The sequence below is a fragment of the Chelonoidis abingdonii genome, chromosome 26 (assembly GCF_003597395.2).
Source record: "Chelonoidis abingdonii isolate Lonesome George chromosome 26, CheloAbing_2.0, whole genome shotgun sequence".
NCBI classification, from domain to species: domain Eukaryota; kingdom Metazoa; phylum Chordata; order Testudines; family Testudinidae; genus Chelonoidis; species Chelonoidis abingdonii.
The window spans coordinates 11,743,584-11,758,985 of record NC_133794.1 but is presented as its reverse complement, the minus strand read 5'-3'; the positions used below and the strand labels follow the sequence as shown (position 1 = coordinate 11,758,985).

The 15,402-nt window shown below is 44.3% G+C and overlaps 1 protein-coding gene across 4 annotated transcripts; it reads left to right on the top strand.

The window, feature by feature from the left end:
* The first annotated feature begins 21 nt into the window (after positions 1-21).
* On the top strand, positions 22-13,587 carry SMAGP (small cell adhesion glycoprotein). Of its 4 annotated transcripts, none has more exons than XM_032786839.2 (4): positions 22-211; positions 8,370-8,464; positions 10,154-10,231; positions 13,083-13,587. In XM_032786839.2, exons 2-4 carry the CDS (start codon positions 8,431-8,433, stop codon positions 13,250-13,252), a joined length of 282 nt encoding a protein of 93 aa, XP_032642730.1. In that variant the 5' UTR covers positions 22-211; positions 8,370-8,430; the 3' UTR covers positions 13,253-13,587. The 4 variants fall into 4 exon arrangements, with proteins under 4 accessions (XP_032642730.1, XP_074917387.1, XP_074917385.1 ...); XM_075061286.1 differs by having other exon boundaries at positions 22-3,725; positions 10,157-10,231; XM_075061284.1 differs by having other exon boundaries at positions 22-3,725.
* Positions 13,588-15,402: the final 1,815 nt, after the last annotated feature.

The window sequence follows — 15,402 nt, the reverse complement described above, 5'->3', positions numbered from 1 at the left end:
TTCTCACTGGCCAATGAAGAGTTAACAAGGGGAAGGCATTTGGATGACTCTGCCTTTTATCATTAATGTGGGGAAACTGGAAAGGTGAGGCGGGACCAGAAAGCCTTAGCCTCCCAGCAGTTTCAAGAGCTCTGTGAGAATACGTGGTGGAAGAGAAGTCTGCAAACACCTCACGCTGCTGGAGTGTTTTACTCTGATGACATGGTATCAGGTAAGTGAGGAGGCAGGGGTTTCGTGGCAGCATAGTGTTGTTTTGGGGCTAGAGACTTACTTTTGCAGTCATTACTGGTTCTGATCCACTTTACAAGCCATCTCTGCTCACCTGGGGTGTCAATCAATTCCCAATCCAGCCCCACAGCTGAATACGGTCTGTGGCGGAAGGGAGAAACAAACCAGGGAGACCCTGATGAAGGCTCGGCTGGAGTGGATTAACTGCAAACACCAAAGTTTTTCAAAAGAGTTTCACTCCCATATAGGCTCCTCAGTGAGAGTTGCTGGATGCTTAACACTTCTGAGAATCGGGCCCAGTGGATCAAATCCTGAGGGTACTGCCCTCGGTGGTTGCTTGCAGGAGTTCAGCACAGGCTCAGAGTCAGAGGGAGGGTTTTCAACTTCTGGACTGTTGGCAGCAGAGGCAGGATGCAAAAGCCAAAATGCTGCTCCCCTTTCATCTCTCTTCCTCTTTCAGAGTTTCCCTCTAGATTGCTACTGCGGCATCAAGGCGCTGTGTTTGCACTGGAGTGTAAATTCAGCGGACTCTTCTAAAAGCCTCTCACAAGTGCGGTTGTATTGTCAACCTGGCTTCCGTTGGAATGTGCAGGAAGTGAAAATCCTCCCCAAATAAACAGACGAAACGAAGCATGCGGAATACAAAGAGCAGAAGCTAGAACCATGCCAGAATATGGTGGACTTGTTAGAGACATAAGAACGGCCATACTGGGTCAGATCAAAGGTCCATCCAGCCCAATATCCTGTCTTCTGACAGTGACCAATGCCAGGTGTCCCAGGGGGAGTGAACAGGTAGTGATCAAGTGATCTCTCTCCTGCCATCCATCTCCACCCTCTGACAAACAGAGGCTAGGGACACCATTCCTTATCCATCCTGGCTAATAGCCATTAAAGGACTTCACCACCATGAATTTATCCAGTTCTCTTTTAAACCCTGTTATAGTCCTAGCTTTCACAGCCTCCTCAGGCAAGGAGTTCCACAGGTTGACTGTGCGCTGTGTGAAGAAGAACTTCCTTTTATTCGTTTTAAACCTGCTGCCCATTAATTTCATTTGCTGGGCCCTAGTTCTTCTAGTATGGGAACAAATAAATAACTTTTTCCACTTTCTCCACACCACTCATGATCTTATATACCTCTATCCTATTCCCCCCTTAGTCTCCTCTTTTCCAAGCTGAAAAGTCCTAGCCTCTTCAATCTCTCCTCATATGGGACCCATTGCAAACCCCTCATCATTTTAGTTGCCCTTCTCTGAATCTTTTCTAGTGCCAGTATATCTTTTTTGAGATGAGGAGACCACATCTGTATGCAGTATTCAAGATGTGGGCGTACCATGGATTTATAAAGGCAATAAGATCTTGTCCGCCTTATCCTCTATCCCTTTTTTAATGATGTCTAACATCCTGTCTGCTTTTCTGACTGCCGCTGCACACTGCGTGGACGTCTTCAGAGAACTATCCACAATGACTCCAAGATCTCTTTCCTGATTAGTTGTAGCTAAATTAGCCCCCATCATATTGTATGTATAGTTGGGGTCATTTTGTCCAATGTGCATTATGTTACATTTATCCATATTACATTTCATTTGCCATTTTGTTGCCCAATCACTTAGTTTTGTGAGCTCTTTTTGAAGTTCTTCACAGTCAGCTTTGGGCTTAAGTATCTTGAGCAGTTTACTATCATCTGCAAACTTTCCCACCTCTCTGTTTACCCCTTTCTCCAGATCATTTATGAATATGTTGAATAGGACTGGTTCTAGGACTGACCCTTGGGGAATACCACTAGTTACCCCTCTCCATTCTGAATATTTACCATTTATTCCTACCCTTTGTTCCCTGTCTTTTAACCAGTTCTTAGTCTATGAAAGGATCTTCCCTCTAATCCCCTGACAACTTAATTTACATAAGAGCCTTTGGTGAGGGACCCTGTCAAAGGCTTTCTGGAAATCTAATCTAAAGACGACTCTTTAGAGTGGGGGGACCAACTGTCTAGGGTCATTGGCAGTGAGAGACTGAGCCTTTAGGTCACTGGTTGGAATCTAGCTTAGGTTTGATACTCCATATTGCTTTTTGCAAACTGAATTGGGGGGTGGGGGGTGTCTCCATCCAACCTCTACTGTGCAGGCATCCCTGACCATGGCAGCATGACTTGGCTGGTAACCTCTTTGGGCTAGGGATCATCTTTTTGTTCTGCATTTGTACAGCACCTAGCACAATGCATCCTGGGTCAAGACTGGGGCCTCAGCTGCTACTGGAATAGAAATGAGGCTAGCAAGAGAAAATGAGACTCTGGGATGTGGAAGGCCTGGGTTGCAGTCCCTGTTCCAATGAAAATTGATTGATACAAAGTGGAACAGCTTCCACAGAAGAGACTGCAACCCCCCACCGCAGCATGCCCTATACTCAGGTGATTCAGGCACTCGTGGGAGGCCGGGTTCAAAGACCCTGCTTCAGAACGGATTCAAACATGTCTTCTATGTGCCAGGTCAGAGCATGGTCTAAGCACAGGGGTAATGGTTATGGCGTGTTAGCCCCATCAGCCTTCCCTTTGTGACTGATTGCCTTTGCTTTGATTTTAAAAATGCCTGGAAACTACATGTTTTGGGTCAAATGAAACATTTCATTCAAACCCAAGATGACTTTTTTGTTTTGTTTTTTAACTTTTTGGTGGCAAAAAAATGTTGGTTTCGCTTCCCTGTGAACGGTTTCTTTTTCGCAATGGCCACTGCACCAAAACCTTGGTTCCGTGTACAGCTATATGCAACACCATGTCACTTTAAAACCACTTACAGAGTAGTAAATATCCACTGTGTTAGGGAAGTGAGTCACTGGCTGTGGAACTACACCCAATCAGCAAGGAGTCTGGAGAGGGAGGGAGCATTAAAGACCACAGCCTCTCAAAATCAGAGCTGGATTCCCAAAGGAGCTGGTGGTGGTGGTATGTCCTTTCAGAGACTGGCCCTAAATCAGGACTCAAGTGACTAGTCCCACTGACGTCAAGGGTGAAGGTGCTCGGCACCTGGCAGGACTGGAGCTTCGGAGAGGCCTGTCTGAGTCAGCACCTTTGTAAGGTAAAGCCCTTTCTGGGGTTCTGCTTTGCAACACTCGCTCTTGCATTTCTGCAGCACCTTTCTGTTCCCTCCAGTGCTTGGACAGAGGTTCACTGCACAGCCAGCAAGCTGGGAGCATGCTCTCCTCATTGGGGTTCTTCTTCGGCCCTACACCAGGGGTGGGCAAACTACAGCCCACAAGTTCCTGCGGGGGAGCGGGGTCTGGTGCTTGCCCTGGTCTGGTGCTCCAGCTAGGGCGCTAGGTCGAGGGCCACTCCACACAGCTCCTGGAAGCCGCGGCATGGCCACACTCCAATGGCCCCCTCCAGCACTCCAACGGGAGCTGCAGGGGCGGTGCCTGCGGATGGAGCAGCGTGCAGAGCCACCCAGATGTCCCTCCACATAGGAGCTGGAGAAGGGACATGCCACTATTTCCGGAAGCCGCTTGAGGTAAGCGCTGCTTGGAGCCTGCACCCCTGAGCCTCTCCCCATGCCCCTGCCCCAGCCCTGATCACCCTCCTGCCCTCCAAACCCAATCCCAGCCCAGAGCACCCTCCTGCACCCCAAACCTCTCCTCCCCAACCCCACCCCAGAACCTGCACCCCTGATCCCCTGAACATGAAAAGGTGGGAGTTGACCATTTAAGACATTTTGACAAGAAGCTGTGTGGATACTTAACATGGGGGAAAAGATTCAATGTGTGTAATGGCTCAGGCTATCTTGATTATCACTACAAAAGTGTTTTTCTCCTGCTGACAACAGTTCATCTTAATTAATTAACCTCTTAAGAGTTGGTTGGGCAACTCCCACCTTTTCATGTTCTCTGTATGTGTATATCTCCTCAGTATATGTTCCATTCTAAGCATCCGATGAAGTGGGCTGTAGCCCATGAAAGCTTATGCTCAAATAAAATGTGTTAGTTTTTAAGGTGCCACAAGTACTCCTGTTCTTTTTGCAGATACAGACTAACACAGCTGCTACTCTGAATTCTAGAGGTACAGTTTATTTCTAGTCTCTCACTATGGCATTAGTGTGTGCCGGTCCCAGTGACTCCTGGATTGCTCTGTAGCTGAGTTTTGTGGGTTGTAGCTAGGTATGTTTTGTGCTCACATTTCAGTGCCCAGCTGAAAAGGAGCCCAAGTCAATGAAGGGCTGGTGTGTTGTCTCACAATCCGGCCTGTGGAAGAGGCAGTGTGGAGCTCTAAGAGCAGATCATGAGACAAACTGTGACTCAGGGTCACAGCTCGCTGCTTCCCCTGTGGATTACTTCCCACCTCATGCTGACTCAGTTCTGATGCAATTTTGGAGGGGAAGAAGGTGGAGGGGTTTCAAATGAAGTTTCTGTCCCTGCCTGCACAGGTATGAGAGAAGCTACTGGTCTTACAAAGGCTGCTTCTGTCCACTTCACTGTGCTAGGGGATATAAGGGGCTGTCTTGCTCTCCTTTACTTGTGCTTGGCTGTGCAGGCCTCTCGTTAAGTGTTACAGTAAGATCTAAATAAGATCCCAGACCAATTGTACTGGGCACTGTACAAACATGTAACAAAAAGGCAGGACCTGCCCCGGACAGCTTAAAATGCAGGTATAAAATGAGACACAACAGGTGGACACAACACACATGGGGAGAACACAAGATGATAATGAGCTGGTTAAGGAGCAGATACCATCTGGCCCCAAGTCAACCGCAGACTAAAATGGAGGGTAAATAGTACAAACTGATTTAGATCTTTCAGTTTCAATAGATAACATCTGGGTTTACAGCCTCACAGGGTGCCATATGCTCTTAAGTTAACAGGGTGCTTTTAAATACAAAGACTGATACTGAAGTAGAAACTGTAGGACACTTCTCTGACCCAATTTGTGTCAGCGTGTTAGCCAGGTTAGTTTGCATCAGCAAAAAGAAAAGAATGGGAGTACTTGTGGCACCTTAGAAACTAACATTTATTTGAGCATAAGCTTTTGTGGGCTAAAACCCACTTCATCAGATGCATGCAGTGGAAAATATAGTAGGAAGATCTATATACACAGAGAACATGAAAAAATGGGTGTTGCCATACTAACTATAACAAGAGCAATCAGTTAAGGTGGGCTATTAGCAGCAGGCAAAAAACAACTTTTGTAGTGATAATCAGGATGGCCCATTTCAAACAGTTGAGAAGAAGGTGTGAGTAACAGGAGGGGGGAAAATGAGCATGGGGAAATGTTGCTGAATTGCTGTTTTAAAATTTATTTTAGCCTGACACCTAGTGGTCAGTCCTGGACAGCAGCTGAGTCACTTGATTTGAGTAAAAGCAGCAGAGTCCTGTGGCACCATATAGGCTAACAGATGGAGCATGAGCTTTCGTGGGTGAATATCCACTTCGTCGGATGCATGCATCTGTTAGTCTATAAGGTGCCACAGGACTCTTTGCTGCTTTTACACATCTAGACTAACATGTCTATCCCTCTGATACTTGATTTGAGTAGAGAAGCAGCTGCCAATTTTATTGCAAGTGCTTGGGTGAGTCACTCAGCCTTTAGAACAAAGTGTATGAGGCAGAGCCCTGCCTAATAAAATACACAGATCTAACTGCAACTGCCATTTAAACCAGAGATCCAGATATGAGGGCAGTTCCTCTGACAAGGTGCTTGAGAAGAATCTTTACAAGAGCATGGAAGTATTGAGTTCAGCCTATTAGCCCCTGGAGTTTTCCACATGTTTAATGGTTGAGGTCGTGTTTTTAAATGTGGGAAAAACGGCAATATGAATGCCAGACATCACTACTTTGGTAAGCAAGATTTTTGGACTTAGGCAATGCAAACCGCAGTATAGCAGAATGTGGTAAGACATCTCGCTTGCTTGGGGTCGAGCCAGTTATCTAAAACTCTTTTTTTTCACGTTAAAGGCTTTACTCTTCCTGTTCAGAGTTTGCTTACACACTGAGATTCAGAGTTATTAGATTTTAGAAACCAGTCAAGTCTATTAATTGAGCATCCCCCTGACAATTAATAAAAATGTAGCAAGTTCACACACAAATCCTGGCGAATGACGTGCTCTTGTAATAAGAGCCTAGAAGCTCTCACCTAACTCTTCAGTCTCTTTGTATACATGTACTGACCCACTAGGGTTACCACCTGGCTGGTATTTGACCAGCCTGGATGGTTTTTGTAGTGGATTTGCTAGTTGCCAGAAAAATAATTTGCTCTGCTGGGTTTTTTTATATGGGTCTAAAGATTTGCATTCTCACAATACACTGGGATACCTAATGTTAAAAGTTTGTGTCCAGCTAAAGGTGCTGCAGTGGTCCCCACTTCCACAGTTTAAGTGAGAACAGATCAAACTTGTTGAAAATACAGCAGCTGACTGCCCACCAACACACAAGCACACTGCACACCCTGTGAGAGAGGGTTTGAGTCATGCAAGAGTGAGGAGACCTGCATTATCATCAGTCTTCTCTCTGTGTTCTCTCTCTAGATAACATAAGTGGCTGCTGAAGGTGGGGGGTTGCAGAGTTGCCTTGTGGTTGGGAGTGCGGTGGACTTGCAGTGGGAGGGGGCGGAGGTTTGCATTTCAAAGGTGGTAACTCTATTACCCACCCAGGGAGAGCATTAAAAGTGTTCCTGATCAGGAGAGTGATGGCAAAGGTCAAACTGAAAACAAGAATCCCTAACTCTAGTGCAGTGGTTCCCAAACTGGGGTTCGTGAAATGTATCAGGGGGTTCTCAGACAAAAAATTCTGTAATGGCAGACAGAGCAGTCCTTAGAGACCCCACGCACGCAGTCTGGCAGCCTGAGACCTGTGACCATGACTTCCTGGCAGAACAAGTTTAAGCTTTGCTGTAGTCATGCGTTGTTTGCCTGGACTGCTCAAGACCTGAATGCTTGTGGGAGGAACGCTTTATTGAGTTGGCTTCTTAAATACCTTCATGCTGTTTCACGTCTGGTACTCCTTGATGAAACATGTAGAAGGCATAATCGAAGTGATATGAGCTACAAAAGTGAAATCTTGGAAGTGTTGCCATTTTCATAATATAATAAAATTAATAATGTCATGATGAATAATAATGTAGTAATAAAGAGTGTGTCATAAGCGTGTCATAGAAAACCCAAATTATTTCCAAGGTCACTGCTTCTGTAATTTATGCTCAGATAAGGGAGAAAATCCCTGGAAATATTCATTTTTAGGAGAGGGTTTATGAGATTTGATATTTTCATGAAAGGGGTTCACAGGGGGTTAAAGTTTGGGAACCACTGGGCTAGCGGTATGAACATAGGCCTAGAAGTTCTAAAGACACTCTGTGCCTTGAATCCAAAGTTTTCAAAATGGTCTTTGATTCAGGGTGCCCATCGGGCCCGGTTTTCAAAGGGCTGAGGATCCACCGCTCCTAATGAAGTCAACAGAAACTGTGGCTCCCTGGAAAATCAGGCCCAGCGTGGCTCATGGGAAGCACTCTAAACTAAAGCCCTCCAAATCAAAGGCCACCTTTAGACATTCTGGCCTTAATATATCTGTGCCTCATTGTCCCCTTTTATGACAAAGAAAATTATATGCATGGCGCAGAAGTTGTAAGGACTTACTGGTTAGTGCGTGGAAAGCATTTTAAAGGTGCAAAGTGTCATATGTGCTTAAATTGAATCAGAGAACTAATTGCACATCTAGAGACAATTCCCCACTTCATCATTGGTCTGCTCTGATCCTGGCTTAATGAACAAATAGAACAGGACCTGCTTGAAGATAGCCACCTAGTCTTTCCCAATCTCCGCTTGTCTTAACTTGCTCCTGGGTTGACCCTGGGCTCAACTATTCCAATGAGATCTGCAGAAATTAGACTGTTTTGTTTTCTGTAAGTAAATACTGCTTTTGATATTGGTTTCAGAGTAGCAGCCGTGTTAGTCTGTAGCCGCAAAAAGAACAGGAGTACTTGTGGCACCTGAGAGACTACTAAATTTGTTAGTCTCTCGGGTGCCACAAGTACTCCTGTTCTTTTTGATATTGGGTGACTGATCAAAAGTTCAGATTCTACCATAACTAAGCATAAGGGTAATTAACTGAGTTACATTCCCCATTGTAAGACGCTAATAAATCTAACATCACTTTTCTTGCTGTTTTTTTAGTTCTAAAAGATCCCAAAATTTAAAGTGTAAGGACAAAAACACCTGCAACTCAGCTAGATCCATGGCAGCTACTCCGTCACCTCTGCTACCTACAGGTATGAAGCGCTTGAAAGCTTGGCAGGTTGCAGACCTGGTAAGGAGTCAGTAAATCACAGCTTGGCTTGCTAGCTGGCAGGGTAAAGCAACACCTCTTGCATGACGTGAAATGAAGAGGCAGATTTATATGTGGCCTCATCTTACAATACATCATCTTAGCAGGAGGGGCAGAAGTTATAATAAGCCAAACTGTAGAAGCATTTGTGAATGCAAGATTGTTTCTGCTGAAAACTGCAGGAAAAACACATGCTGTGCATGCAGCTTTTTTTTCTTTCTATTTTTCCCTATCCAAAAGACCCCTTTATAACTGTCCCACATGAAGGCAAACCCACATCCCTAAACAAAGAATCTCACTCCCTGTTGAAGCAAAATGTAGCCTGAAGAAATTGTCTCAGGTTGAGAACTTGTAAGACAATTTGGAACGGAGCTACCACCAGACCATTCCTGCTGGTAGCACTGCTGCTATTTATAACACGCTGTGCAAGGAGATAGCCTGATTACATAATGCCACAGAATGATGGAAAAGATGCTGTTAAATCAGTTCTGCCTTTTAAACCATGTCTTGGAGTCTTGAACTGAGCAAAACTCACAGATTCCAACAGGCATATTGCACCATTAAAGTCCACAGATTTGGCAAAAAGTGTTGATTACCTCTGGGCTGCTAATCAAGGCCACTGCTCTAATCATTCAATTAATTAATATATGGTTTAAGAGTTTCCAGACTTCACTCTCATTCGAGCGTTCATCTGTGGTAAACGATAGAATTGGTCAGAAAACTGATTTTCCATGCTACAAGAAAATGAAATTTCAGGATAAAAAAACTGACTCAAATTGGAACAAAAATCCAAAATTTCAAAAAAAACAAAACAAAAAAAAAACAAACCACCACCAAACCCCCCCACACACACACACACATTTCAGGTCTATCAAAACATTTAGTTTGGATTGCAACCATTTTTTAAAAATATATAATGAAGTAAGCTTCAAACCAGAGTCATTTTGCCATGGAAAAACCAAAACTTTTTGATCTAAAAGCGTCAAACTGGGCTGTTTTTACATTTTTCAAAACTCTTCCTATTTTTTTCTAAACAAAATGTCAATACAATTTCACTAACAATTTTTTTTTTGCCAAAGGGGCATTTTCATAAGAACGGACATATTGGGTCAGACCAAAGGTCCATCTAGCCCAGTATCCTGTCTTCCAACAGTGGTCAAATGCCAGGTGCCCCAGAGGGAATGAACAGAACAGGTAATCATCAAGTGATCCATCCCCTGTCACCCATTCCCAGCTTCTGGCAAACAGAGGCTAAGGACACCATTCCTGCCCATCCTGGCTAGCAGCCATTGATGGATCTATCCTCCATGAACTTATCTAGTTCTTTTTTGAACCCTGTTATAGTCTCGGCCTTCACAACATCCTCTGGCAAGGAGTTCCACAGACTGACTGTGCGTTGTGGGAAGAAATACTTCCTTTTTGTTTTAAACCTGTTTTCAGACCAAAAACTATTTCAATGAAAAATTTTCAACCAACCCTACTAAACAAGTCTTAGGAAAAGACCTATTCTTGTGTAACTAGATGCCTCCAAAGGCTTTACTGTAAGTGCCTTGAAGATGCTTCACTAACAGTGTCACTTACATTCTTCCCTCCCTCCTCTCTTTTCTCAATTTCACCCCCTGGCGTTGTAAAGAAGAGTTGACCACCACTTTTTTGAAGAGGATAAATACGCCGTCTCTCCAAGAAGAAGCCAGTGTGGGTGTCATCGCAGGTAGGACATTACTATCATTGCACATTGATTCCAACCAGCACACAGGCCATCACTCTGCTCTGTACCACGATACATAGGTATATAGACACTTTCTGGGTAAAACTCAGAGCCTAATCAAAGTAGCTCACCTTACAGGACTTACTCATCTTTCTTCCACGCAGAGGCATTAATGATTGTTTTCACTGCCGCAAGGGGCCATACTGCAAGACGGATGACCTTGGCAATTCCAAACTAAGGCACAAAATTTCAGCACTCGTTAGATATGCACGCCAGGAACGCACCACACCCAAGTCATATCACTGAGGGGTTAACTGTGATAACAGCGCCTGAAGCTAGATCACTTTTATCCAGCTGACAGCTGCAGAACTTTTCCAGGCAGAGGAGTTTAATAGCCTCTCAGTCCCTTTTTACTGAGAACAACTCTAGAGTGGCCCTCCAGAGATGACCTACATGAACTAAAGCAACAGTGAATTTCTCCCAGCCCAGACAGGAGACAAAAGATATAGTTCAGGTCAGGATAAAAAAAAACAACAAACCCACCACCACACACTAAAGGCACCAGTGAGTAGATCGATCTATTGGGGATCGATTTATTACATCTAGTGTAGACGCAATAAATTGATTCCCCGATCGCTCTGCCATTGACTCCTGTACTCCACCATGGTGAAAGGCGGAAGCGGAGTCGACAGTGGAGCAGCAGCAGTCGATCTCATGCTGGGAGGACGCGAGGTAAGTCGATCTAAGATACGTCGACTTCAGTTACGCTATTCTTGTAGCTGAAGTTGTGTATCTTAGGTCGATATCCCCCCTGGCGCCAGTGTAGACCAGGACTAAGAGAAAGAAGAGGAAATGGATGTAGAAAAAAAAATATCTATGGGTTATTCAGCTACTCACTCAACCAAATCAATGCCACCTCCATCTCTGTCCATGCACATAAGGTTAGTCTTGCCTCTTAGCCAGTCTCCAAGCCTTGCCATAGGCTGCTTCGATACCATATTTCCCAGTGTAACACTTTATTACAGGTGCTGTTGTCTGAAGCATCTCTTCTGGGTATAGTGTGTTGCTGGTTAAGAGCAATCTGCCTGCTAATGGCTGAAATGCTGAAATAACTTCCCATAACAAAGAGACCAGTAGTCAGCAACTGCTGATAAACTGCTTTTTCTAACACTTTAGCATAATCTCAGCTGCTTTACTAATATTCCAAAAGATATTCTATTTAAAGATCAGGAAAAAGAGGAGTGTCCTATATCATTTCTAAACATCATGACAAATCCATCTTGCTTCTGAAGCTTTCAAACATTAATTGCTTAATCTTCTCAACAGCAAGTGAGATATTACTGTCATTTTCTGGGTAGGGAACTGAGGAACAGAAACGTTGAATGGCAAGTCCAAGATCACAAGTCATACAGCTAGACACGAAACCCACGTCTTTTCCTGTGCAGTTCCCGCCACAGTTTCCCCAAATCCGTGCATGAATATAGTAAATGATATTACAGGACTATATGGGTCCCATCAGCATAGTATCTGAGCCTCTCACACTCTTAACGTAGTAAGTTACTTTCCTATTCTTTCCATTTTACAGATGAGGAACTGAGGCATACAGACCAAGCGATAGATTTTAAAAGGTATTTAGGTGCCTAAAGACTGTGGCAAAATGTCTGATGTTGGGATGGTGGGTCCCATCCTTTACTTGGTAGGGAGCTAGGACGCCACCCCTCGCCTCTGCTCTTGGGGTGCCGAGGGTCCCGCTAGTGGCCCAGAAAAGTGGTAGAGGAGGAAAGCAGGGAAGGGGGTCTGGGTTTGCTCCGCACTCTGAGCCCCAGCCCCTGCAGGTTTCTTACCCTCTTCCCCCTTGGGTCGGTCCTTGACATTGGGGCAGAGTCTCCCTTCCTCCAGTCTTCTGGTCTTTCAGTTCTCAGCAACACGCCTCTAAACTCTAGTCCTCTCTCTTTCCTTGCACCACCCTGTCTGCTTGAAGCAGGGATTTTTTTTTATTAGGTTCCTGACAAGGACTTAATTGACTACAGGTGCTCCAATTAACCTGTAGTAACCTTCCCTAGTCTACAGGGAACTATGCCTTAATTAGCCTATGGCTTAGATATCTCCCCTTGACCACTCTCCCACTGCACCCTGGCCCTGCTGTATGACGAGATGCAGATAGGCACCTAGTGGGATTTTCAATCTGCATCTTTAGGACCCAAAATGCCTTTAAAAATCTGTCCCAAGTGACATGGCTAAGGTCACACATGAAATCTGGGACAGAGCAGGGAATGGAATCTAGACTTAGGGTACGTCTACACTACCCGCCGTATCGGTAGGTAGCAATCGATCTATCACGGATCGATTTATCGCATGTAATGTAGACACGATAAATCGATCCCTGATCACTCTCCCGTCGACTGCTGAACTCCAGCTTGGTGAGAGGTGGAAGCAAAGTCGACGGGGGAGTGGAGGCCGTAGATTCCGTGCTGCGAAGACACGAAGTGATTCAAAGTCGATCTAAGATACGTCGACGTTAGCTACGCTATTCTCGTAGCTGAAGTTGTGTATCTTAGATCGATCCCCGCACCACACACACACACCCAGTGTAGACCAGGCCTTAAATCCCAGGCTAGCGGTGTACCACTCTATACCTCTTCTTTGTCCCCTAAAGTAAATTATTTTTTAATATACACTTTTGTACTATTTTCCCAGTTTGAAATAAACGTCGTCCTGCGAGCATCCCACGTTGTTCTGCTGCTCTTATGACCAATGCTAGTAGTATTACAGATCAAGCAGATTTCAAAGTGAGCAGCTAGAGGCTGACCTGTGCAAGGCCATATCCTAACCTGGCTTTCTTCTTCTTTGGAAGGTGTCATCACAGTGGTTTTCATCACACTACTGACAGTCCTGGTAGTGATCATCATATACCTGTACAAGAATAAAGGCAGCTACCATACCTATGAGCAACCAGAAGCAGATGTGTCAGTACAGATGGAGAACCTCCCTTCCAAAGGAGAAAAGGAGGAATATTTTATATAACCCATAAAGTGGGGCTAACAGCTTCTACGCCGTACTCAGATTTGATGCTAAACTGCCCATGTTTCCTGGACTCTGGGATCTAGAGCCTTTTTTCCCTAATTTATTACACTTTTCCTTCTTGGATTAATTTAACACGTGCACAATGCTAACCTCAACCATTGTTCCACTGCATAGAATGATTATCAAACCGAAGGAAAGGATCTCCCATTTAGTAAGTGATTCGGTTGGAAGCACTACAATGTAAAAGTGCCACCTGTGATGATCGTGCAATTCTTTGTATGGTTTGTAATATGGACTAATAAACATCTAAGTCAGAGGTCGGCAACCTTTCAGAAGTGCTGTGTCGCGTCTTCATTTATTCACTCTAATTTAAGGTTTCATGTGCCAGTAATACATTAACATTTTTAGAAGGTCTCTTTCTATGTCTACAATATATAACTAAACTATTGTTGTATGTAAAGTAAATAAGGTTTTTAAAATACTTAAGAAGTTTCATTTAAAATTAAACTAAAATGCAGAGCCCCCTGGGCCAGTGGCCAGGACCCCAGCAGTATGAGTGCCACTGAAAATCAGTTCACATGCCACCTTTTGGCATGTGTGCCATAGGCTGCCTACCCCTGGTCTAGAGTTTCTCCCTTCTCGAGCAAAGAATGTTCAGGTTGCCTAAAGGAAGGGGGGACAAGATTAAGGGCCAAAGTTAATAGTTATTTGTGTTGTAATTCCTAGAGGCCTCCATCATGCTAGGCTCTGTACAATTACTTGGTAAGTCCCTGCCCTGAAGAATTTAGTCTAAAAGGCCACCAAGTGGGAGGGGAACTGGAAGCACAGATGGCAAAAGTGACTTGCCTAAGGTCACACAGCAAGTCAGTGGCATAGCTGGAAAAGAACCCAGGGCTCCTGATCCCAACCCAGTGTCTTAACCCCTGGAGCACACTGCCTCTCAAAATGAGGACAGTCATTAGCTGAGGCCAGTTAAAGAAACTTGCCTTATGAGCGGATTATTCAGTGTTTTCCACTACAGAGTTTCTTTCACTTTAGACAAAGGAAATGTAGTGGATCTAATTTACCTCAATTTCAGTAATGCCTTTGATACGGTTCCACATGGGGAATTAGCTAAATTGGAAAAGATGGGGATCAATATGAAAATTGAAAGGTGGACAAGGAACTGGTTAAAGAGGAGACTACAATGGGTCATACTGAAAGGTGAACTGTCAGGTTGGAAGGAGGTTACTAGTTGAGTTCCTCAAGGGTCGGTTTTTGGACCAATCTTATTTAATCTTTTTATTACTGACCTTGGCACAAAAAGTGGGAATGTGGTAATAAAGTTTGCAGATGAGACGAAGCTGGGAGGTATTGCTAACACAGAGAAGGACCAGGATATCATACAGGAAGATCTGGCTGATCTTGTAAACTGGAGTAATAGTAATATGATGAAATTTAATAGTGAAAAGTGCAAGGTCATGCATTTAGGGATTAATAACAAGAATTTTGTACAAATTGGGGACACATCAGTTGGAAGTAACAGGAGAAGGACCTTGGAATATTGGTTGATCACAGGATGACTATGAGCTTGCCATTGTGATATGGCTGTAAAAAGCTAATGCGGTCTTGGGATGCATCAGGCAAGTATTCCAGATAAGTAAGGAAGGTGTTAGTACCGTTATACAAGGCACTGGTGAGACCTCACCTGGAATACTGTGTGCAGTTCTGGTCTCCCATGTTTAAGAAGGATGAATTCAAACTGGAACAGGTACAGAGAAGGGCTACTAGGATGATCTGAGGAATGGAAAACCTGTCTTATGAAAGCAGACTCAAACAGCGTGGCTTGTTTAGCCTAACCAAAAGAAGGCTGAGGGGAGATATGATTGCCCTCTATAAATATATCAGAGGGATAAATATCAGGGAGGGAGAGGAATTATTTAAGTTTAGTACCAATGTGGACACAAGAACAACTGGATATAAACTGACACTAGGAAGTTTAGACTTGAAATTAGAAGGTTTCTAACCATTAGAGGAGTGAAGTTCTGGAACAGCCTTCCAAGGGGAGCAGTGGGGGCAAAAGACATATCTGGCTTCAAGAATAAGCTTGATAAGTTTATGGAGAGGATGGTAATGATAGGATAGCCTAAGGTTGGCAACTAATTCTTCAT

Bases quoted from the DNA above. Each gene is read 5' to 3' on its own strand.
- SMAGP (XM_032786839.2), top strand. From the start codon at position 8,431: ATGGCAGCTACTCCGTCACCTCTGCTACCTACAG. The intron at 8,465-10,153 runs GTATGAAGCGCT...GGCGTTGTAAAG, and splicing joins GTCACCTCTGCTACCTACAG to AAGAGTTGACCACCACTTTT. The intron at 10,232-13,082 runs GTAGGACATTAC...CTTCTTTGGAAG, and splicing joins CAGTGTGGGTGTCATCGCAG to GTGTCATCACAGTGGTTTTC.